General features: G+C 42.7%; 1 protein-coding gene across 1 annotated transcript in view; it reads left to right on the top strand.

The window, feature by feature from the left end:
- AR (androgen receptor) overlaps positions 1–22279 on the top strand; it is a 169641-nt gene extending 147362 nt beyond the window's left edge. Inside the window, exons 4-8 of the mRNA XM_067722598.1 lie at positions 3477–3764; positions 9636–9780; positions 13736–13866; positions 14726–14883; positions 15522–22279. Coding sequence (XP_067578699.1) covers positions 3477–3764; positions 9636–9780; positions 13736–13866; positions 14726–14883; positions 15522–15677 — 878 coding nt within the window. The 3' untranslated portion in view covers positions 15678–22279. The remainder of the gene's footprint in view (positions 1–3476; positions 3765–9635; positions 9781–13735; positions 13867–14725; positions 14884–15521) is intronic.
- Positions 22280–24724: the final 2445 nt, after the last annotated feature.

The following is a 24724-nucleotide window of genomic DNA, read 5'->3' as shown; positions in this document are numbered from 1 at the left end:
GTGTCGTTCCACCTTTTTGAAAAACCCATGGATTCTTCTATATAAAATTCATTTGGATTTGTTTTTTAATCAATAGCATGAGTAGGGCATGACAAATGGGACAGATGCCCCAGAGAACAGTCTAGATTCACAACAGTATTCCATAGAACTTTGTGAGATGAAGGATATGCTCTGTAACTGTACTGTCCATTGTAGCAGCCATAAGCCACATGTGCCTTTTGTGCACTTGAACTGTGGCTAGTGAGCCTAAAGAATTATATTTTAATTTTATTTAATTTTAATTAATTTAAATTTAAGTAGCCACATGCGTCTAGTGGCTCTTGTGTTGGACAGTGCAAATCTTGAGTTCAGAGAGGCAGGTACTGAGATAGAGTAGAAATGACTTACTTACTCAGAAAAAGAGCTGGTATGGTACAGGGAACTCTGGATTAGGAATAAGAGCCCAGTTCTAGTCTCTGCTCTGCCAGTAGGTGACCACACTCACTCTGACCTCAGGCTCTCCATCCTTGACTTGAAATGTTGGATTAACAACAGAAGTCCCAAAATAATGGCTAAGGCCTGAATTCAACTTTGGGATACAGAAGAGTTTTAGGAAAAATTTAAAATATTATATGAACGCCTTCTAGGAGTATGTATATGTGTGTGTGTTATGTGCACATGCATTGCAGGGGCAAGAAGGTGGTAAAGCATTCACTTCAGTTCACCAGAGTTCCCACCATTCTCCTATAAACACACACACACACACACACACACACACACACACACACACACACACACACACTGTATTACTTGTGTAGACAATGAAGGTATATTAATTCTGTGAACCCCCTGGATGTGATGAGTTCTAATGACCCTTCCTATTTCATCATGCTATGAATCTCTAAGCCACTGTAGTTCCCCAAACCTATTTCTACTTTGGGCAAATGACTAGAGGAGTCTCATAGCTTCTGCCTTTTCCTTTCTGGATTTGATGCTAGTTACTGAAGTTTAGAGTCACGGGTGAGGGTGGAAGGCAGGGAGAATATAACCCTAGCCCTACTCCTCAATTCTATTAGGCTAGAAGTAGGGTTTAGGGCTTCAGACTCCTTGGGGATGCAGTATGATATAGTAGAAAGAGTATTGGCTTTATAGTCAGACTAAGTTAAGATTTTTAGGTTCTATTTCTTGATAGCTGTGTTACCTCAGTTTACTCACTTGCAAAACAGAGATAGGAAATATTCCTCACCTCCTAAGATCATTGTGGAATTAAGTGATATAATATGTTTATGAAGTGAAGTATATAGAAGGCTCAGAAAAAATATTTAACCTTATATCTCTTAGTTCCCTCAGGCATAAGGCTAATTGTATCTGTCTTCTCCCAGGCTGAAAGGGGGACTACATGGCCTGGCAACTTCTGAGCCCAAGGTCAGAAAGTACCAGTGATGGGGAAGAGAATGTCTACCTCTAGAATCTGTACCAGGGGAGCAGATCCAGAAGTCACTGTCAGTCTGTGGAGCTGCCTACTTGAGCCCATGTCAGCAATGGGTTCCCCAGATGACAAAAAATTTTAGGGGCTAGGCCAGTAGCTCTGGGACAAGATGAGCTTAGTCCTGCCCATACCTCCAGCCTGTGCCCTTGATGGGAGGTGGGAGTTGACAGTGGGTGTGCATATCTCATTACTGGCTGTGCCCAAACCTTGCAGAAATGATTGTTGGACAAGGTCATCTTGAACTCTGTGTTGATTTTCCAGGCTTCCTTGTTATTTTACCCTGAGTTCTTCTCTGGGCTCTTCTTGCACCACCAAACCCTCTATTTTCTCCTCCTCTACCCTGGTTGTTGATCCAAACATGTGATTCATTCTTTCATTGATTTACTGAGTTGTACTATGATTGGAGTTTGCATTGCAAGACTTATTTTTCTAATTAGAGCTGAGAGTCAGTTCCAGATAAGTATCATTTTTTGCAGGAGCCAGAAACAGATCAGCAACAGGTTTTGTTGTATTTATCCATTAAAATTGAGCAATCAGCTTCTCTCTTTATTTTATACCTTTTAAATTTTATTATTATTTTAAAGGGATTAGAGATAAAGTGGTTTATGGTCTGTCCTGGTGCAACTGCCTATGCTAGATCTCAGAGTTATGACCTTTTCAATTATTTATATTTCTGCCAATATAAATGCTAAGGAAAATAGCACAAAGTAAACATCAGGATGCCCAAGGACCTGTAAATTGTGTGTATGAGAGCACAGGGGGAGGATGGTTCATAAGGTTTGAGTTTTAGATTATTCTTGTTTTTTTTAAATAATGTTATTTCTATCATCCTTTTTAATGGATGGTTCCTGTTTTACAGGCAGATTATAAAGGTAGGGACATTCTGTTATTTCTTTGATACAACTGGGGATTTCAGACTTCAGCTTCTCTCTCTCCCCTTTACTAAAGATGAAAATCAATATATGTGTTACAGTGTATGTTCAACTATGAGTGTAAATGTCTGACAATACCTGGGACTATTATAGTTGAAGTGAGAAATGCTGCAACACCAAAAAATTCCCATTCATTGACCCCAAAGTGGGATGATAAGTCTAGTCCTTCTCCAACAGATCTGCCTTTCTAGTCTCCTTCCCTAGCAGTTTGCTAGACATGATAGACATAGACACAAGTACAACATTCCCTTGATTTAAAACATTCCATACTTGCCTATCATCTATGTGATAAAGCCCAAATTTCTTAATATGATATACATGCTCCTTTAAAGTCAAACCCCACCTTTGTTTTCAACCTCATAAACAGCCAGTCTCCCCACATATACAATATACACTCCAGCCACACTGGTCTCTTTTACCCCTAAACACTCAGTGATTTTGTTTATGCCCTTTCCATTCCTTTCTGCCTGGTGAAATCCTCACTATTCTTCGAGGTCCAGGTCATATATCACCATAAACATTTCCTGACCTCACCTATGCAGAGAGATTGTTGTTCTTCCTCTTTTGTTAATACTCCTGTTGTAACATTCACCAGTTTGACATTTTCTAATTGCTAGAATTGTTAGCGGGCGTTTATTTCTCCTCTACCAAACAGGGTTAGGGCCTATGTTCTTTTCGTCACCCAAAAGCAAAGGCCTAACAATGGATGTCTGTTGAATGAATGAATGAGTGAATCATGAATATATTAGTAAATGATTTAATTGAAGATCCAAGGTATGAATAGTGGAGACTGCATTTAGGCAGAGTCCAATCCAAGGATATACTAGGTCTGTCTGGCAAGAGGATCACAGAGAAAGCAAGATATGAAAGTTTGAGTTAGGAGGAATTTAGAATGATGAATCATTCATTTAACCAGTGTTTAAACGGAGCACTTGTCCTTAAGGAGTTTAGAGTCTGTGACTAGGGAGAATGAACATCCTTGTTTTCTTAGCTCAAACAGCTTTTCTAACAGGGTAGCTGTGCTGTGTGTTTTTGGCCACTGATAATAAATCCAAGTTTCCCTTCTTTCCCAATAGCCCGGAAGCTGAAGAAACTTGGGAATCTGAAACTACAGGAGGAAGGGGAGACTTCCAGTGCCACCAACCCCACTGAGGAGTCAGCCCAGAAGCTGACAGTGTCACATATTGAAGGCTATGAGTGTCAGCCCATCTTTCTGAATGTCCTGGAAGCCATTGAACCAGGTGTGGTGTGTGCTGGACATGACAACAACCAACCTGACTCCTTTGCAGCTTTACTCTCTAGCCTCAATGAACTGGGTGAAAGACAGCTTGTACACGTGGTCAAGTGGGCCAAGGCCTTGCCTGGTAAGGAAAGTGGGGGCATGGAATGTGGGAGGTCATATTTAGTGAAGACTTCTTTGGGCCAAGCACCATGCCTGTTTACTTCCCATCCATTAACTCATGTAATCCTCACCATAACCTTGTGAGGGAAGAGATTGGTAGAAATTCCTACATTAAAAATAAGGAAACTCAGAAATCAAGGAGAAAAGCAACATTATTGAGTATCCCACATGCCTCACATCAGCACACAGTAACCATGTTTCTATGTTCAACCCACAGATTTAGTCAGCAAATGTTCCCATAATCATGGATCACATAGACATACCCTTATATGCCTTAAGATGCTCTTCTATATGTACACACACAGGTTCACCCCAAAGATAATCTTGAGCCTAACTGATATTCTGTCTTTAATATTACTTGGAACCCATACCATGGGAACTCTTATAATATGGTATGATAGAAGGAACATGGGGTTGGGAGTCAAAACAGTTATGTTCTAGTCTTAGCTCTGCTGGTAACTCATTATGTGATCCCTTCCCTTTCTTGGTCTCAGTTTTTCCATCTGTACAATGTGTGAAAAGTGGTTTGGACTAAATTGATGGTTTTCCAGTTTTACTTCAAGGAACTCTTGGTGCTCTTTAAACTACCTTAAGGAATTCCCTGGCAGTCCAGTGGTTAGGACTCCATGCTTTCACTGCTTGGGGCATGGGTTCGATCCCTGATCAGGGAACTAAGATCCCACAAGCTGTGCCATGCGACCAAAAAAGTAAAAAGAAATAAAATAAGCTACCTTAGCATCATCATAGTGGAAGGAAACATTAGGTGATAGTGAAAGAAATATGAAGTGTTTTTCTAACTTCTGCATGGATACCTCCAGTGATGGGGAATTCACTTCCTCTCTTGGCCATCTGTTGTTTGGAAAGGTCTGATTATTAAAATATTGGAGCTTAAAGAAGCCCCAGAGATCCTCTGTCCAACGATTCACAAATGTTCCTTTAGCAGCCAAACTCTTTATTTCTCAAAAACATGGTACACAGATCCAAGTGGAGCTGGTTGATTTAAAGCCAGTGCCTCTCCCTCACTACCCCTAGAGAAGCCTCAGATCACTCTTGCAGAATCTTAGGGCTCCAGGGAACACAGTTTGGAAACAAGAGAAACATAAACTCTTTAAGGGTTCTCTTAATCCTAAACTTCCATGACTGAAAGATTCTTTTGAAACATCAACAACCAAACCTCTCCTTGTGGAGTCAAAGATTAACCTGCCATTTAATAATAACTGTCAATCAGATGTGAATTTATGGTGAACAGAGAAGTTTCATATGTAGTACCTCATTTGATCCTCATAAGAATTCTGTAAAGTAGGGATTCTTTTCCCTGTTTTATAGATAAATACACTGAAGCTCTGAGAGGTGATGTGCTTGCCCACAGTTGCACATTCAGAAGGTATCAGGGCCAGAACTTGAGCCCACGTCCCCTCCTAACTCCAAATCCCCTCCTCATCCAACTCTACCCATAGTCTGTGTAGTACCACTGTAGTTCTCTAGCCTCGGGCTTTACAGTGAGGGACCAAGACTTTATCCAAGGCCAGTTGGGTCATAATGTGGACTTGCTGCCTTGGAAGACATTGCATGTTGACTGTCAAGCCCCCTTTTTGTCTTTCCAACTCACAAGGCCCAGTTACAGCTACCAGATTGTCCCTAACACCTTCCTAGCTTGGAAAGCTGAGGTTGACTAGCCAATTAGATCCCTGGGAAGAAGGCCCAAGGACTCTGGCTGCATATACACTGTACCGAAAACAGAGAGTTCACACAGGGAAGAAAAAAATACAAAAAAAAAGGAAGAAAAGAAAAAGTTGCTTTAATTCTTATCACTTATTCAGCTGGGTGTCTTGATGTCATGTGTCTAACAGAGATTCAGTTTAATCTTTCCAAGCAGTTGCCAGACACCTTAGTGTCTCATTTTATAGGATAGAACCTTTTCTTATATATGATTCCACTTAATCCTCATAGCAGTCCTATGAATCATAAGGACTTTCACTCCCATTTCAATGATAAGGTTCAGAGAGGTTAATTAACTTGTTCTATTTGGTCACTTAACAAATGCAGCCAGAGCTTGGGCTCAAACCCTCTGAGTTCTAGTTTGATGGTCTTAACAATAACCTGGTGCAAAGCATTATGGCACAATTTGTATAACTGGGAGCCACTGGATTTCCTCAGCCTAACCTCCAGGGTTGGAAGCCCTTTCCTTACATTAACAAGTCTGCAAGTTAATATCAGTTCACCATCTAGCTTGTCTAAGGAAATGATCTCTGACCCTGAGTAATTTAAAGAATAGCTTCAAAAGAAAACCAAGTACCACATTCATTAGAACTGTTATTCATGTTATAAATAATCACCTACTAATTCAAGTTATTTGCTCATTGAACACATTGAGTTCCTGTCCTTTGAGAGGCACTGTGCTAAGTACCTACTCAGATCAATTTTGTTGTGAAGTTTTCTGTGATAGTGATGATATATGTAAATTGCCTACTACAGCACCTGGTACCTTAGTAAATGATAACTATTGAGGGAGGGTGAGTAGACTGTATGTACACAGTATATTTATAATCAGATGTATCTGGCTTGGAATCTTAGCTATACGCTAGTTTTGTGACTTTGAGCAAACCACATGTCTGCAGTACTCGTTTCCTCATTTGTAGAGATGGTAGAACAATTGCTACCTTGCAGATGGTTATCAGCACAGAAATTAGGTATAAAGAGCATCTAGTATAATAGCTGAAACATAGAAGATGCTCCGTAAATGGTGGGTCATTATTATCAAGCTTGAGTGCTAAACCACTAAAATCATTTTAAGCTGCCACTAGTTTTTCCTAGAAGCTCATTCATGGGTCCCAAAGATGAATTGTCTTCTTTGAAGACCTTAGCTGTCAGGTGCAATAAAGCAGCAAATATTTCCTAATTGACCTTTCTTTGGGTATGTTCTTCCAGACTAGACATGAGACTATAGGTTTCTACTGAAGATTGCTAAGAAATGATGTTGATTGGATTCTAGTGAGAAAACAGAATCTCAGGTTAGCCTCTGCTCCCTAACCTGTTTTGTGTGTTTCATAACCTGAAACCATGACTTCTCTCTGTTTCTCCAAAACAGCCTAATGCAGCGCCAAATAGGTGTTGAGTGAATGAATATATGTTGAAGGAAACCTGTAGACTGGAACTACTGTTTCCTCAAGTCATCCCTTGATAGCCGTACTATCTGAGCAGGCTGCTTCAAAGGATGGGCATTAGCGGGCTGATTTTCCTATAGGTCTAATCTGATTACAATACCTAACTCTGTTCTCTAATGCCCAGCCTTTGAAGCAGCTATGTTGTTGATGCATATACAGTAATTAGGCTTGAGTTCTAAGCAGCTCTCACTAAGGACTGTTAATTAGTATTACAGCCAAACTAAGCTTTCCCTTTTTCTCCTCTTTTTTAGTTCTCTGGCATCTCAGGGAAGGAAAAATCATCAGTATTGACGGCTTCCTTGGTATTTGTACAGTTTAATCCTCATCCCCCCATGCACCCTCATATTCACACACTCACCAACCAAGGCTTTCCTTGATTCCCATTGCCTCCCACCCCAGGGTTCAGGGTTCAAGCTCCCGGGCCCCTCCCAAAGAGATTCTTTGATGTTCCATGCTTGACCCTGGCTTTTTGTCTCCTACTGGAAAGAATCAGTCCCAGGTATTCTGTGCTACAGAAGGGCTTCAGGCAGGAAATACTCTGGGGTCTGAGGCTCCAGCTAGTCTGTTAGCAGGCTAGCTCCTGTGAAGATGTGAGGCACACGCCTGGGAACTAAGATTGCAGTCAAAGGTGGTGATGTGAGGAACTCTAGCATCCTGATGTCTGGTAGGCTTGGAACCTAAAGGAAAAAAGGGTAAATAGGGGGTGTGTGTGTCAAGAACCAACCAAACAGAACAATGTGTCTAGATAGTGTAGACTTCAGACCTGAGCCTATGGCTAAGAAAAAACTCATGACCTTGGTAGTTCTTGAGCTGTGTTGTTCAGCAGTAGTATGGGAGAAGCACTGAAGAAGAGAATTAGAACACCTGGGTTCTAGTCCCATTTCAGCCACATACAGACTGTATGAGCTTGGGGAAGTCAGTTAACTTCTCTGGCCCTCAGATTCCTTGTTGACAAATAAGTGTCACATTGCCCACACTCTAGGGTAATTGTGAGGGTTAAATGAGGTCATCATCAGGAAAGTTAGAAGCATTATACAAATTCATGTAAGCATTCCTAATAAGGTAAGTAAGACAAAATTTCAGATAATTCTGGATCTGTTAGGGAGAAGATAAATGAGGCACTGGTAGGGGATGAGCTCTGAGGTGATGCTTTAAGTATCCAACTATTTGGAAACCTCCAGGAGAGCATACATATCTGTTCTACCTATGTGGAGGCAGCATCTGGGAGCCTCTGTTATCTGAGCTTAAGGGAGGTAATTTGGAGATCATCTATAATTCTCATTTTATAAAATGAAAATAATGAGAATCCTAAGTCTAATTAATATTTCTCAAACGCCTACTCAAATATCTGAACTGTGTTATATACTAGAGAGATAAAGATGAGTAAGAAGGGAATGGTCCCTGTCTTCAAAAAGTTCTAAGTCTTACAGAGGAGACAGATATGTGCATAGATAAATTCCAGTACAGTGTAATGAGTGCTATAATTGGACAGAGCTACTTAAGATTCAGCAAGATGGTAAGAGAAGAATCACTAGGTCTTCTGTCTGGATGAGTTGGAAGAGGCATCACAGAGGAGGTAGCCTTTCAGTGAAGACTTGAAAGATGAGTAGGTGTTTATCAGATGGAAAGCCTGGGGAGGGAAGAATGCATTCTAGGGAAAGGCAGCTGCCTGTGCAGAGATAGCAGAGATTTAGAGGCATGATGTGTGTGTGTGTGTGTGTGTGTGTGTGTGTGTGTGTGTGTGTGTGTGTGTGTGTGTATGTTCAGCAAACTGTGGGTTTTTCAGAATAGCTAGAACCTAAATTATGAGAAGGCAAATGGTAAGAAATTAGTCTGAGAAAGCAGGTCATAAAGGGCCTGTTTGTGTATAATAATGGCAGTAGGCAGGAATGGCAGTAGAGTAGGAAACTAGCAGGGCCAGGTATTTATTGAATAGAAAACAATAGAGAGGAAGTGGGAGGCAGGAAAAGGGTCAGAGAAAAGAGATGGAACCTGAAGGTGGTGTGGAGAAGGCATGGCTGTCAAAGGCATTCCACCATATGTTGATATGTAATAGTATCCCTTTCCCAGGGTTGTTAGAAGGTACAAACAAGATTATAGCTAGAAAAGAGCTTTGTAAAGTGAAAAGTGCTGTTCATGTGAGAGAAATGATTATTACACTGTGTCTTTGGAAAGGCAGTGAGCCTTTCTGAAGATCAAGGCTTTGGAATCAGACTGGCTTTGGAACTTGATCTGCCAATTACTAGCCTTATGATCTTGGACAAGTTCTTCAACCCTTCTGTGACTCACTTTTATTGATTCACAGAATGGGAACAATAATAGTATACACTTTATTGGATTCTTGTGAGAAATAAATGAATTAATATAAGTAACATGCTTAGAAAAGAGTTAATTCATTGTAAGCAGTCAGTAAGTGTTAGATTATTATTCTCTTCCAATGGACAGTGCACTTTTTGCCTCTGTTTCTTTTGAGCAGCTCAATGAAGTAGGGAGTGCACGGAGTGTTATCCCTACCATATAGTTTGTTCCCCTCCTGCTCCCCAGCATTGATGGCCCCTGGGGCTCCTCAAGGGCAGCCCAAGTGCCAGAAATTCTCAGCCCAGCAGAGTCCCAGACTTCACTCAGCCCATCAGTGCTCAGTCTGACCACTGCCTCTGCCCTATCTCCAGGCTTCCGCAACTTGCACGTGGACGACCAGATGGCAATCATTCAGTACTCCTGGATGGGGCTTATGGTGTTTGCCATGGGCTGGCGGTCCTTCACCAATGTCAACTCCAGGATGCTCTACTTTGCCCCTGACCTGGTTTTCAATGAGTAAGTGCTTATGGGTCCAGAACTCACATAAACACAGACCTCGTTGGTGGTGATGATGGTAATGTAAGTAATGGTGAGAGTTGGTTCATTTGACCTTTAGGTGAGGCAGTAGAAGCCCAGCCAGCCTGCTCAATCTGAGGTGGCTTTGCCTGGCTGAAAGGCCAATTGGTAGGAGGGAACAGGGGAAGGCTGTCGCTTTTCCCAATCAAGACTCAATCCTGGTAATTTGGCAGTGCTTCTGACCTGCTTTTACCTTATCTCAGACCCTCATGTCAGGATCCTTTTTCTTCACTCTGAGCAACATAGGGAGTGAACAGAGAGACTCTAGTTGTGAGGGCTGAAGTTCCTTTGGTCCCTTATGCTACCATCAAAAGCTACTGCCAGTCACCATTTGTTGAGAAACTCCTTTGTGCCAGGACCATACTAGATATTTTCCTAATCCTTTCTCATTGAGCACTCATGAGAACTTGATTTCCCCTTTAAAAAAATTTTTTTAATGGATGGGGAAAATTAGGTTCAACAAAATAAAGTGACTTACCCAACAACGTCAAACAGCTAGTGCATGTTGGCAACAGAATTCAAAGTATGGCTCTGTAACTCTTAGCTCTTATACTGCCTCCTGATGGTAAGTGATGAGGAAGTGCAGCTCCATCATTTTCTGGCCATGTGACCTTGGCCCAGCCACTTCCCTTCTCTTAAAAACAGTTTTAATAAATGCTTGCCCTGCCACCGGCTCTATTTACCCTTCATGAATTTGGCCAAGAGCTCAGGGTTTAAAATTGTACTTTCCTCAACTGAAACCTCTATTCTGTTATTTCCTACATCATTGTCTTTGGGTAAGACCCTTACCTTCCCTGATCCGCAGTTTCCTAATCTGTTAATAAAATAAATCTTTCTTAAATGGTTTTGTTATGACAACTAAAATAGGAGCTAGTGGATGTGAAATGTCTGTCCCATAATGAGTAAGAAATAAAAAAGAAGTACCTTTCCAATACTCTCTTTTCCTAACAATGATAATCTGTTCTGTGTCTGCTATTTGAGGTCCCTTGTGGCATTGTGAATGGAGCTGGCCAGAAAAAATCTTCCCAAGAACTTTGAGCTAGTCTCACCACAGAGAATCCCTTTGGTCAGGAAGGAATTGACCTTCCCTCCCCTTTAGCCCTTTAACCCAGAAGAGCCTTAAAATAAAATCTACAGTCCAGTGGTTCCTTCCAGTACAGCAGTGCCATATGGGGGAAAATAAGCGTCCCCAGCTGCCCTCTTCCAACTCAGCCAGCTCTGGTAGCGAGAAGCTAAGAATAACCATTGAGCTTTTGGCACAACCTGCTTTGTGGTTTCCAGATCTCCAAAGAGTTACCTATGATGCCATCTTCTGGAGCAGGCCTTAAAAAGCCCTCTTCCTGTTCATCTCTCAACCCACCCTCTTGCTGCCCTCCAGCGATTAAATCAACTACTGGGCACCTGCACTACCCTCCCCATCCAGAGCCTGAAGACCTTTGAACCTTTGCAAGGTGATAATTGGCTATTTTCTAAATCTTCATTTCCTTTTCCACATCTGTGTAAATATGTGACACCCTACCTCAGCTATCTGGTCCACTTCCATGTACCTCATCAAAAGGTACCACAGGATTCCCCACAGAGTCAGGGTCCTAGATCAAGCCCCAGGGCTCCTGAAACAGCAGACCCCCTTCCTCTTATAGGAACCCGCCATGTTAGAGCTCTTAAAGTCCCTAGAATCATCTAAACCAATGTTTCTTAACAGGGATGCTGTTGACATTTTTCATCTTTTAGCACATTCCTGCATATTGGAATGTGTTTAACTGCCCTGGTACCTGCCCACTAAATACCAAATAGGATCCTAGTCACTGTGACAGCCCAAACTGCCCCCACACATTTCTAGCACCCACTAAGGGAGCAGTACCTCTCCAGTTAAAAGCCACCAGTTGCTGCTAGCCTCCTCAAGGTACCAATGGGGAAACGGAGGTCCAAAGAAAAAGACAGGGACTCTGGGCCAACCCATTTGCTGACCTCTCTGACACCAAACCCTGTCATCAACCCTGCTTTCTTCTTTTCTCCTCCTCTCTTTGTGGAGAACACAGTTTGTGAGGGTAATGGACCTGAACCCTAGCTGTGTGACCTTGGGTAAATTACTGAACTTCTCTGAGGCTTATTCTCCTCATCTGTAGAATAGTGAATAGAATCATAATGGCACTTTCCATTTTTTGAGCAATTACTATGTGCCAGGCACTGTGCTCCATCATTTATTTCCAATGTTCGTCTCCCCACTTCTCCATTCTCTTTTAATCCCACCTACTTCTGCTCACCTCCTGAATTCCATTCCTGCCCCTTGCTTTCTACCTTCTGCACTCTATTCCTTTCTTTCCTCCTCAGGTCTTATTCCTTTTCCCTTTGAATTCCTTCCCTTGCCTTTCTCCCCTCCTTTCTACACCTTCTCTGTTCCTGGGGTCTGCAGCAGTATTAGAGCAATCCTTCATGTCAGGATTACAATTTCAATGGTAAAAATACTGCAGTGTTGTCATCAACAGAGGCTTGGAAGCACAGACAGACCAGAGCAAGGCCATGCCCTAAGGCTCAGCAAATCTTACTTAAAAATTCCTTAGGGCGAAAGAGCTTGGAGCAGCATTGTTTTGGTCAGTTGACTTGTGATACTATCTAAATGCTTCATTTTTCCAGTTGGGTTCCAGCCTGCATCGAATATTTCTACATTATCTGCCCCTTCCTTTCCCTCTTTCTCTACCATCCAAGATCTCTCTGAGATAGGGTGCTGAGCTTCCACCCAGCCAGTACCAGGCCTGCTCAACCTGTGAACAAGGCTAGTGGTTTGGGGACCAAAATGTCAAACCACAGGCTTCAGACCCAATTTGGGAGGGCTTTTTCCTCACCACTTAAGTGAGTGTCAAATTCCCTTTCCTTTCTCCACAAGATATAAAATCAATTTCTCTCTCTCCCTCTCCTCTTTGTCTCTCTCTCCCTCTCTCTCTCTCTCTCTCTCTTTCTCTCTCTCTCTCTCTCTCTCTCTCTCACACACACACACACACACACACACACACACACACAGACACAGACACAGACACACAATTTCTGAAGTGCTGAAAACCAGGAACGTTTGCTAGCAGGAGGATGCTGTATCTTCTCTTATGGGCTTGTCATGGCCAGTCATGGAACAGAGAGGTTGCTCCCCTCGAGAATCTGTCCAAGCCTTGGTCACTTCCCTATATAATTTATAGGTGATAATGTGATGATGTTTTCACAAGTCACTATAATAAAAGCAGCTCACACGTGTTTATAACTCCCAAACTGTGATAAGGAACAGCCAGTATATGAGGGAGTAGGCTCCGCTTCAGCAGGGGACATTTAGATTTGACATTCAGAAATATTTTCTGGCTGATTTGATAAGCATTGGAACTCATTTAAAGGGACAATGGGGAATCTCCTTTTCTGGGAGTTTTTAAAGAAATGATTAAATTTCTAATATGGGAAGTGTGGTCACTTGGGAATCCTGATGTCCTTATTTTAAGACTTGATTTCTAAGGCCTGTCTCCTAGAAATCCTCCAAGTTTGAATGTCTGGGAGGCAGGTTCTGGCTCTGGCTGCAGCTGAGATTTTAGGACTAGTCAGGGAGACCATGTGCCAGTCCCATTGTATTCATTTGGTTAGGCTTTCCTGTCCTTGTGCCAGGAAACAGGAGGACCACGAGGACCTGGAATTTCCATGTGGTAATCTATATCCTGGCCAGGCAAGATGAGTAGTTATCAGGATATCATGATTTTGGAGAAAAAAGAACAACTTTGTTCCTGTCACTGAAGCACCAGCAGGAGAAACAGCAAGCTCTTCTTGGAGAACTTGGAAAGGGGAGGGCAACCACAGATATTCTCTCTGGGTTTATTGTAAGCCTTTCCTTACTCCTCTTTTTTTCTCTGTGCTTCCTTCCCAGGTACCGCATGCACAAGTCCCGGATGTACAGCCAGTGTGTCCGAATGAGGCACCTCTCTCAAGAATTTGGATGGCTCCAAATCACCCCCCAGGAATTTCTGTGCATGAAGGCTCTGCTGCTCTTTAGCATTAGTAAGTGCCTGGAAGGGCAGAGAATGCCCCTAGCGGCATAGGGGATCAGAGGGAAGCTGCTTTTTTCATTAAAGGATTATTGGGAAGAAGCCAGCTCCTGAACATTTCCCTTCTTCTTTCACCTTCCCTCCTCCACTCTCCCTTAGCATCCTTTTTCCTAACAAGGATGAATTTCATGGCTAGAGACCAATTTCTTTGCTATAATTCAACCTCCATTAGATCCCCACCTACCCCCAATCTCTTTCTGGTACAAGGTCTTTTTGTCTGGTTTTAGCAGGTCTCTGAATTTTTCCATAGCTTCTACCATAGAAACAGGCAAGGACCACCTTATATGTCTTGTAGGGCAGAAGGGATTGCCTCCTGGAAGGAATTTCCTCTTCTGCCAAAAAGAGAAGTTCTGTGTAAGCAACTCAGAAAGGGCTTATTTGGCAGCCAAGGAATATTTCTTTAATGTCTCTTCTAAGCAGAGTGCTTAGCCTCTATGAGGGAGAAAGGAGACAAAATTTGATATTCAAGACCACGTGTTTTAATTTTCTAATTCAGAGCCAGACTGTGAACAGCGTAAAACCATAGGTCCTAAGAAATGTGTAGATGAGAAGTCTAGAGAATGGAAAAGCTCATTAAATTTTATTTACTTGATACCCTACACACTGGGTCCAGCTAGCCTTTTCCCTAAGACCTTCCTAGCAGACTTCCTAAAGGTCCCAGGCATATAGGCCTCAAGTGACAGGAAACCAAGTAGATGGTTCTCTCCCTGTGGGGGTGGGGGTCAAGTTTGTGGTCAGAAAACTTGGTGCTTTATCTAATGCTCCTTCGTGGGCATGCTTCCCCTCCCCATTCTGTCTTCATCCCACATCAGTTCCAGTGGATGGGCTGAAAAATCAAAAATTCTTTGATGAACTTCGAATGAACTACATCAAGGAACTTGATCGTATCATTGCATGCAAGAGAAAAAATCCCACATCCTGCTCAAGGCGCTTCTACCAGCTCACCAAGCTCCTGGACTCTGTGCAGCCTGTAAGCAAACGATGGAGGGTGCTTTGTCAGGGAGAGCAGCCTGATAGAGCCAAGTGATAATATGCTCTTCTAAGGTCTGGCACCACCTGTTCGGAGGTGCTTCCATTCCCCTCTGGCTTTGAGTGTGGTCCAGGAAGAAAATTCAATGAAGAAGAAAGGAACACAGGTCACAGTGTCCCAGCTGGATGTTGTGAAAGAGGTGGAGGAGTTGAGAACAGAGCAGTTGGGATTCAGAGAAGGGGCTTAGAGTAGATAAGTTCTCTACGCAGACAAAACAGACCTGGATGTTTTCTCCCTCTTCCTCGAGTCATGTGCGTTTGTGTGTGTGTATGAGAGAGTGAGTGTGTGTGTGTGTGTGTGTGTGTGTGTGTCTATGCTGAGGAAACGGAACACGCAGTCTTGAGTCAGAGAGCTTGCAATGGTGTAAGAGATCTCTTGGGAGCCTTCGATGACTCCCTGGAGACAATTTAGTGCACGTGTGTGTACGCACACGTGCACACACACACACACACACACACACGGAGGCCCAAGGACATGGAAGGAAAGAGGAGGAAATCAAAGAATGTAGGGATAGACCCTGACAAGAAGCCAACTCCTTGTCAACCCTGTTTTCTCCCTCTCTTATTGTCCTCCTGCAGATTGCACGAGAGCTGCATCAATTCACTTTTGACCTGCTAATCAAGTCCCACATGGTGAGCGTGGACTTTCCAGAAATGATGGCAGAGATCATCTCTGTGCAAGTGCCCAAGATCCTTTCCGGGAAAGTCAAGCCCATCTATTTTCACACGCAGTGAAGCTTTGGAAGCCCCCATTTCCTCACCCCCACCCCACTCCCTTTCTCAGAAATCTTCTGCCTGTTTTAACTCTGCACTACTTCTCTGCAGTGCCTTGGGGAATTTCCTCTATTGATGTACAGTCTGTCATGAAGATGTTCTTGAGTTCTATTTGCTAGGCTTTTTTTTTTTTTCTCTTTTCCTCCTTTCTTTTCTTTGCCTCCCTATCTGACCCTCCATGGCACTTTCAAACTCTGCTCCCCGCTGTGGCCCTTATCTGTGTTTTGAATGCTGTTGTATTTCTTTAAATCTGTGATGATCCTGTGGCACAGTGTCAAGTTGTGCTTGTTTATAGCACTGCACTGTATACCAGCCATGCAAACGTTTACTCACCTAATGCCACGTGAAGTTTAGAGAGGTAAGAGTATCTGGGAAAACAAAAGACAAACAAACAAACAAAAACAAAAAAAAATTGCTAGGGTTTTGCCTCTTAAAAAATATAAAAACAAACAGCAATCCCTGAAGAGACCAACAGTAACTAGAATAAAGTGAAAATTGCAAGCCCATGGGGAGTCACTGCTTTCTTTCCCCAAACCCTCTCTCCCTGGGAGACTGTATTTTCTGCCAATGGCTATTGCCATTAGAGGGCAGGGTGACACCAGAGCTGACGTGGATGGGAGGCAGATTTAAGAGAGGACAGAGAGGACAAATGGATCACCAGTACCTGCCCAGAGCCTTGGCTCCTGAGGGCTAGACTGCTCAACTGCAGCACAGTTCATGGTACTGAAAAGTGTACTTCTTGTTTGAAAACTTGTCTGTATGGCCTCCCCCCACCAGTCCCTTTCTCTCTCATCCTCTGCCTCCACCCTCAAATTGACTTTCAATAGCTTTTCTAAGAGCTTTGAACTGAATGTTCTCTTTAGCCAAAACTTGGCCACTTCCACTGAAGAATCAGACCAGCAAGAGGGAGAGGGAGATCTGACCTTTTGTAAGTCACCATTCCGATCCAGGTCTGCTTTCCCATTTGTGGCCCAGGGAAAAGCTTGGGGCTGCAGTCAGAGGAAAAGGAAGTGGTGGCTTGACTGTTTTCCTACTTAGGACACTGAAGATTTGATCCCTCTTTGCCCTTATCTTTAAAAGATCTGAATGTTTTCTGCCTGACTCCATACAGCTACAAGCATAATCCACCCTCCCTTCAGTGTTTTGTGGGCCTGAACTTCACCAGGCTGCATTACATCCACAGTGGTGAAGCTTGTCCACTTCCTTGGGCATGTTCACAGACTCTCTGCTAAGAACTCCCACCACTAAGAAGGCTAGCAAGCCAGCAGTCTCAATGTCTATCTCTAGATGCCAGTAGGCTCAAAGACTTCTTAGAAAATGTCTCTCATCAACTATCAGATCTCTGGAGCCCTTAGACAAACTGGAAAGAAGGCATCAACGGGATTGGACAAGCTGAGCGTCTTGCTCTTGTCCCCCAGAGATGACACCTTCCCACAAAATGGAGAAATGCCGACTTCCACCTTCAGAGCAGCTAAAGGGGCTACCCAGATCAGGGTTGAAGAGAAAACTCAATTACTAAGGTGGGAAGAATGAAGGCACTAGAACCAGAAACTCTGTAAATGCTCTCCTTGCCACCCAGCATATCCACCTGCAGAAGTCATGGGAAGAAGAGAGAAGAAACCAAGAGAAGACTGACTACTAAAGTAAAAGTCTTCAGAAGCAAAGTCTAAAGCCAGATGGGCACCATCTGGTGAGTTTACTCATCATCCTCCTCTGCTGCTGATTCTGGGCTCTGACATTGGCCATACTCACTCAGACTCCCCACCTTTGTTGCTGCCTTTCAGCCAGAGGAAGCTGAAAGATTGAGACTACAGAACCATGGCCTCCGTTGGAAAGGTTGGTGTGGCTCCAATGGGCTGCCACCCATGAACTCGGTGTGTTCCTGGGATACTGGTTTCATATAGTCCTTTGGCACACCTCTGTTCTGTTGAACAGAGTCGCGAGTACAGGGGAATGTCCACCTACTTTCTCATCTTGGCCACTGCCTCCTCACTTAGCTCTTAAATTCATCTGCTAAACAAGAAATGGCCAGTCACCAAGCAGCCCATTTCAGTTGGTTCACTCTACTTGTCGTTGAGAAGATAGTTTCTGAGTGACATGATATGATCTACATGGGTTTCCTCCCCTGATTTCTGTTGATATTAATAGCCAAATGAACTTGCAAAAGAGCTTCTTTAAATAACAAGGGAGAGGGGAACCTAAGATGGGTGTTATACCAATCCAAGACTGCTGGACAGAACTAAAGCTGACAGGTTCTGTTTCTGGGGTAGGATAGAAAACTTCTGTTTTTCTTTGTTATGACACCATTTGGCTTATGTAGGGTCACAGGATCACTTTTAGCTGTTTTAAAGAGAAAAAATTCACTACTTTTTCATTTAAACTAGGTTACCTTTTAATAGTTCCTTTACATCTGTTTTGAAATGATTCTCATCTTTTGTGGTGCATGGATTCAATTATATCATTCTAATACCTCTCCTTGTAAATATTAGATGCTCTCCTTTCCATTTCTCTGGCTATCAAGTTTTTCATCTTTATGGATTTCCCAATTGTGACTCTTGTCTTTATGAATATATGTTTTTCATCTGTGAAAGCCAAAATTCAGTGAAACGGCAGTGTAATTAAAAACAGCAACAACTGGATTACTCCAAATTTCCGAATGGCAAGACTAGGGAAAAATGGCCTAAACAAGAATTTAGGCCTACTGTTTTTGCACTGGGGTTTCAGTGAGCAAAGGAGATTTTAGCTTGGCTTTATCTCCCACAGATGAAAGGGGGATTATTTTTTTCTTTTGGCCATTGTTGTTCCAGCCAGTGTAATTGACAGAAGTCTCATTTTGCATGCACTCTGCTCTGCAAACAGAGTTGATGTAGTTGGTACACTGTGCTCACCCTTGAAGGATCGGCAACTCACACCCACACAACTGGTGAGCTTAAAGATGAGGATCACTCACCAGACAAGCGACGGGGACTATCTCCAAAAAGGTTTGCAGTGCTCAATGGGGATGGAGAGTGAGGAAGAGAAAAAGAAGACGCACCAGGGAGAAGGCCCCATCTGTGTTTGGCAGCAGACAGCAGCCAGGGTCACAAACTCTGTGGTCAAAGAAAAGAGTCGTGTGGCAGTTTCAGCTCTTGTTCATTGGGCAGCTTGCCCAGGCCTGGCCTCTGAGTTGAAACGGGGGTTGGGTTCTTTGTTCTATAGCTTTTCTATGCCACAGACAGTATCTTTGTTCTTGGAGAGTTCATTATTTTTTTAATGAGAAAGGGTTTTTTTTGAAGGATTCTGTCATATATCTTAAAGAAAATCAGTAATACATATATTTTTATATATGTTCACTGGCACTAAAATATGGGGGGAAAAAAAGCTTCACTCTGTCCTCTGGGTAGTTGCTGAGGTGACTGTCCAGGTTGAGAAATAATGTGCTGATGCTACAGTCCCTCTCTGTTCATACTCTACTTCTAAATACATATATACATATATAGCAAGAAGTATTCTGTTTGTACTTTAAGAGAAAATAGGCCCACCATTCACATGATACTGACACTACACAAGTGACCTAACTTTAAGCATCAAGTAGCTTCTGTTTGTTTCATTAGGCAGAGCACAGACATGGCCTTTCTTTCTCCCTTGATATTCGGCATGGCTCAAAAGCCCAAGCCACTCCCTCTGTCCCTTCCCAGTCTTGTGCTAAGGTTGCATTTCATGAGACTCTCTTCAGACAGCCCAGTAAGTATCCCTGCATGGTCCCTACATGGCCCTGGAAAAACAAGAGGTTGACTACTAATTATCTTATGCCAGTTGCCCAGGTGAGAGGGCACTGGGCCAAGGGGGTGGCCGTCATGCTCAACCACATGTAGGGGCTCATGGGAACCAGGAATGCTAAAACACAAGATCCAATCCCAAACTTAAAGTCAAAATAAGCCATTTAGCATGTGCAATTTCTTATAAAAGGATATTTCTACCCTTGCTGCCTTTTATAGGCAGGTCTGTTCTCACCACTAATCTCTTTGAAAATCTGTGAAAGCAGTTTTAAAAAACAAAGAGATGAGAGCATCGCATTACGTAACCAAAGATTACACTGTATCTGCTAAAATACCAAAATTTTTAAGGGCAGGGAGGAAGCAAGCATTAGTGCCTCTTTGGTAACCTATCCAAAGACAGACTAAAGGATTTTGCTGGTGACTGACTTATAAGAGTTTTGTGGGGTTTCCCCCACAATATACACGTTTAGAAGAGTGGAAGATAATTTTGAAAAGAAAGGGATTATGGGTCCTTCAGTAAGTGATTTTTTATAAGCAGAACTAGCTTTCCTTTTCTGTTGTAGTTGCTGAGCAAATTCTTAAAGCTCCATCATTGCATGGTTAGAAGTGGAGCTGTCTTGGCCATTGTGTTTGCTAGTGCCAATGTTAACTTATCTGAAGATGTGAAGCCCTTGCTGATAAGAGGAGCATTTAAAGGACTAGATTTTGCACTAGAAGGACAGCAGGCAGTAATCCTCATTTCTGCCCACTTTGAATGGCACAAAAAAGTTCTCTGTGGTTTAAGGCAGAAGGTTGAAATATATTGTAAATGAGTATTTGTATCCATGTTTCAAAATTGAATTATATATATAGATATAATGTGTTCTGATAGCTTTACCTTTCTCTGCACCTTTATATTTGGTTCCAGGTCATAATTGATACCATGTATTTGTGAGAGAGGCCAAAGCTACGTTTTGGAAGCTCTCTCAGAATGGAAAAGACACTTGGGTTGATCAGATAGCCAAGAGATCTCTGCTCCTATTGAGGCCTGACCCACAGGCCTTGCAAAGGAGCAGAGGGGGGAAAAGCGTAAGGTACATGATGTGTTGCACTTTACTAGCCCAAGACAGATGAATGTGTAAAGGGTGGTGAAGTCTCATTGGAACTGACTGGGATTTACCATAGGGAAGGCCCAGACTTGGGGCCAAAGGCCCACACAAGCAATTAGCCAGTGACCCTCTAATGGGACCTGTGCAGTTGGAAGAAGGAAGGGTATTTTTTGTTCTTCGCCATCCCTGTGAGAAAAGGGCAGTTTCCTGCACTTGGGAACCTGGAGCAAGTGCTCCATTTCAAACAATTCACTCACCTGCAACTGAGGTGCTCTTGCTACTGGGTGTCTATTCTGGTTTTGGATACGTTCTGTAAAGATTTTGACAATGAAAATGTGTTTTTCTTTGTTAAAAAATTTATCAGTGTACTAGAAGTAGTTTATCTGTAGGTACAGGTCCATCTCTGCTCACAGGTAAGGGTGTTTTTCTTCAATTAAGAGACTGACACTGGGGTCTGTTGCCCAGAGCCTCCCAACCCTTAACCATTTCTAGGTGAAGGCAGAAAAATCCACAATTAGTCACTCCTCCAAAGACACTTCAGCTGAGGTAACAAACCATTCGGAATGTTCCCACTCCAAAAATAAGTGGTAAATATTGTAATTTAGCAGGCAGAGTCTTAAAGGGAAAAGCAGCCTTTGACTCATCTTTGATTTCTCCCCATTAGATTTGGCCAGAAAATAGATAATATGTATGGGTTGGTTTCCAACCCCAATTCAGTAGAGTGGGAGTGCTGATTCCTTTCCTTATCCCACTTGTCTCAGCTTTTTATAGAATTAAATGAGAAGCTATCATCTGAGTGGTCCTTGTGGCCTAAAACAGTTTGCATCTGCACTACTTAAAAAGGCTGGCACATAGCTACAGGTTCCATTGGCCACCAAAGACTGGAGCCCACACATATGTCCCAAAGGAAAGGAAATTCTGGAATGCTGCTGCTTCTCTGGTGGTGCCCTCCTGGGCTGATGCTTCACATTTTGGAACTCTCTTCCCTGAGCATTTACATAGACCAGGCCTGCAGTCTCTCCCAACCTTAGCCCTTGGTGCTAACTGTCCGGCAGTGAAGTGCATGTGGGGTTGTCCTATCCCATAAGCCACTCAGGTGCTGAGAGTAGCCACCATTGGGATGACCCAAACTAAAAAGAGAGTCCCCTCCCACCACTCAGTGACACTTTTCTGCTTTCCCCTAGACTGGAACATTGATTAGGGAGTGCCTTGGACATGACATTCTTGTGCTGTCCTTGAGATTCATTTGGCAGCAGGAGGAAGCAGACTATGTAACCAGATGTAAGAATTATTTTTTTATGTTGAGGGAAAAATTAAAAAGAAAAAAAGCATCATATAAAAGGTTTTTTTTCAAAGAAACATTAATTTTGCTTGAAACTTCTTTCGATGGGGCTTCAGTTCTCACAGCGGCACTTGGCCTCCACTGGGCAGCAGGACCAGCCCAAAGCGCTAGTGTTCTATTCACTTTTTGTAATCTTGGAATCTTTTGTTGCTCTAAATACAATTAAAAATGGCAGAAACTTGTTTGTTGGAATACATGTGTGACTCTGGGTTTGTCTCTGTCTCTGCTTTCAGAAATGTCATCCATTGTGTAAAATATTGCCTTGCTGGTCTGCCAGCTAAAACTTGGCCACAGCCCCTGTTGTGGCTGCAAGCTCAAGTTATTGTTAACAAAGAGACCCAAGAAAAGCTGCTAATGTCCTCTTATCACCGTTGTTAATTTGTTAAAACATAAAACAATCTAAAATTTCAGATGAATGTCATCAGAGTTCTTTTAATTAGCTCTTTTTATTGGCTGTCTTTATTGAAGTCGAATTGGTATCATGCCCAGTGGCTTTTTAATGCTACTTTGATTTTAATATATTTAAAAAAATCTTTGTACAGGGGTTATAAATTTGTCCTGTGTTGGCCTTAGCATAGTTTGACCTGGGACCACCAAAATATCAAAAGGTCTGGGCTAGAAAGCACAGATGGACACTGGCCACCCATTACAACTTCTCATCAAAAAGCCTGAGTTTGTCAACCAGGAGAAAGCTATACAAAACCCAGCTGTTCACCCTCATTCTCATCCTCGTGGGAGCATAAAATGGGTGGGGGCTTCACTGCCCTGTTCTTGCCAAGCTTCCGGTAAAGAATGGGCATGTTCACACCCTCACTGGTTTTGAGGACCTATATCGTCCTTGACCATCAAGGTAAAATCCGAGCCAGCCTTCTTTAGGGTTTGCAAAAGTTCAAGCAAAGCCCACTCCTGTTTCCTCTCAGTGTGAATACTTAATGAGATCCCAAATTGAATTCTGGGCTTGAGATACAGGCCATCAATGAAGTGTGACAGATGTGTTAAGGAATAATGGGAAAGTTCTCTATGTCTCAGTGTCCTCACCTGTAATAGGGGTTGTCACAGTGCCTCTTTACTGGGCCAGATTGGGGATTCAGTAAGAATGTATATGACCCAACTGGTGGGCTTATTGCTCTGGCTTTGATCCCTGATAAAATGCCAGAACCCCTGAGAGTGATCCCACATTGAGCCATGTTTATCACTGACCACTTCAGAGTAGATGGATTTCTCAAACTTTTCCTGAGAGCAATGCTTGATGGAGAGGAGACGAAGAGATTATTAGGATGTGTGTTTGTTTGTGTGTGTCTAAGTAAGGAGAGAGAGAATATGAATGTTTGTGGGTTGTGTGTGGAAGTCAGAGCCTGCCTGCAAAAGAGCCCCTCTGACAACCATTGCTTAGCTTCTCTTCTCTTAGACCTACAGAGAGTGACCTAACAGCCACCCTATTTGGTTTCATTGACCACTCAACTCATGCCTAAAGTGACATGGTAGTTATCATCCACCATAGATTTTCCAAGGAGTAGAAAAGCACAGAGGTCAGGGGGAAAAGGACACCTAGAGGATTAAAAAGAGCCTGGAGGCAGGAGTCTTATATGTGACTTAATCATGATCATATAGTATATAGCTAGGATTCAGACCTGCTGATTCACTGTATGATACTGGACAACCCTCTCCCCTTTTCTTGACCTTAGTTTTCTCATCTATAAAATGAGTGTGTCTGAAGATGCGAAATAGAACTAGATGAGATGTAGAGCCGCTTCCAATGTGTACACCGTGGTTATTGCAAACTACAGCAACACTTTTAAAAATTGTAACATAAAAGGAAAAGGAAAGAGCCTTTTATTATCCCTAGAACACATAGTTTTGTAACTAGAATCCCCATGTTTGTACTCAATAAAAATTTACCAAACACCTGGGGCAGAGGGTCAAAACAAAATTTGAGTCCTGTGTAATAAATGCTGTCAACCCCTTGATGGATGGGGATACTGCTCAAAAGTAAAATAATTTACCATTTAGATGATCTCATAAATAGCAGAGATAAGTAGGAGTTAAGCCACAGTCCATGCTTTCAGTGAGTTTACAGTCTATTAAATGCCTTAGGCCAGGCCAGTCTGGGACTTCAACCTACCACATCTATTCCTCAGACCCTCCCACATCTATTCCTCAGACAAGATTGGTCTAACCCCTGATTTCTAATTGCTGCCTTTTAGAGATAGAAGGGATCTTAGCATCTAGCCCAAATTTTGCATTCTTTACATAAGGAAGTCACGACATAAAACTTGTTGAATGTTATTGTGAATTAGGACCTGTGTCAAGGGACTAGCTCTAGCACACCCAGCTCATAACCCGTTCATATGCTTGCAGGCAGCATGCCAGGGTGGCAGAGTACCTGAAAACCTCTTACATCCCCTTGCACACTGGTTCAGAGCCTTGGTGAGAGAGCCTGCACTTCTCATCTGTGGTTCCCTTGTATACAGCCCAAGGATCTCTACTCCAACTGCAGTACCTACTTCACCTACCACCCACTCACAGAGGTTTCCTTCATGCCATTGCAGGGGAGAGTGAAAGAAGAGAATTATTGGTTGAACTGGAATTGGGACTGTAGAAGCAATGAGAAACATTTAAAAGACACACTGAAGTATGAAAACCTAGTTTTCTGAGTTAATAGGCAGATGCAGATGATTCAAATTCTCAGATTCTTCTGCCACCATTTTTTCAGGCCACAACTTCCCCCTCTTCCCTCAACTTTTTTCCCAAAGTATTTCAAGTGAAGAGAAGAGTATTTGCAAAACTTTGACTGCCAATCAGCAAGACTGTACCAAAAAA

The sequence above is a fragment of the Pseudorca crassidens genome, chromosome X (genome assembly GCF_039906515.1).
Source record: "Pseudorca crassidens isolate mPseCra1 chromosome X, mPseCra1.hap1, whole genome shotgun sequence".
Lineage (NCBI taxonomy): Eukaryota > Metazoa > Chordata > Mammalia > Artiodactyla > Delphinidae > Pseudorca > Pseudorca crassidens.
The sequence above is the reverse complement of the archived record's forward strand: the minus strand, read 5'-3'. Positions and strand labels throughout refer to the sequence as shown.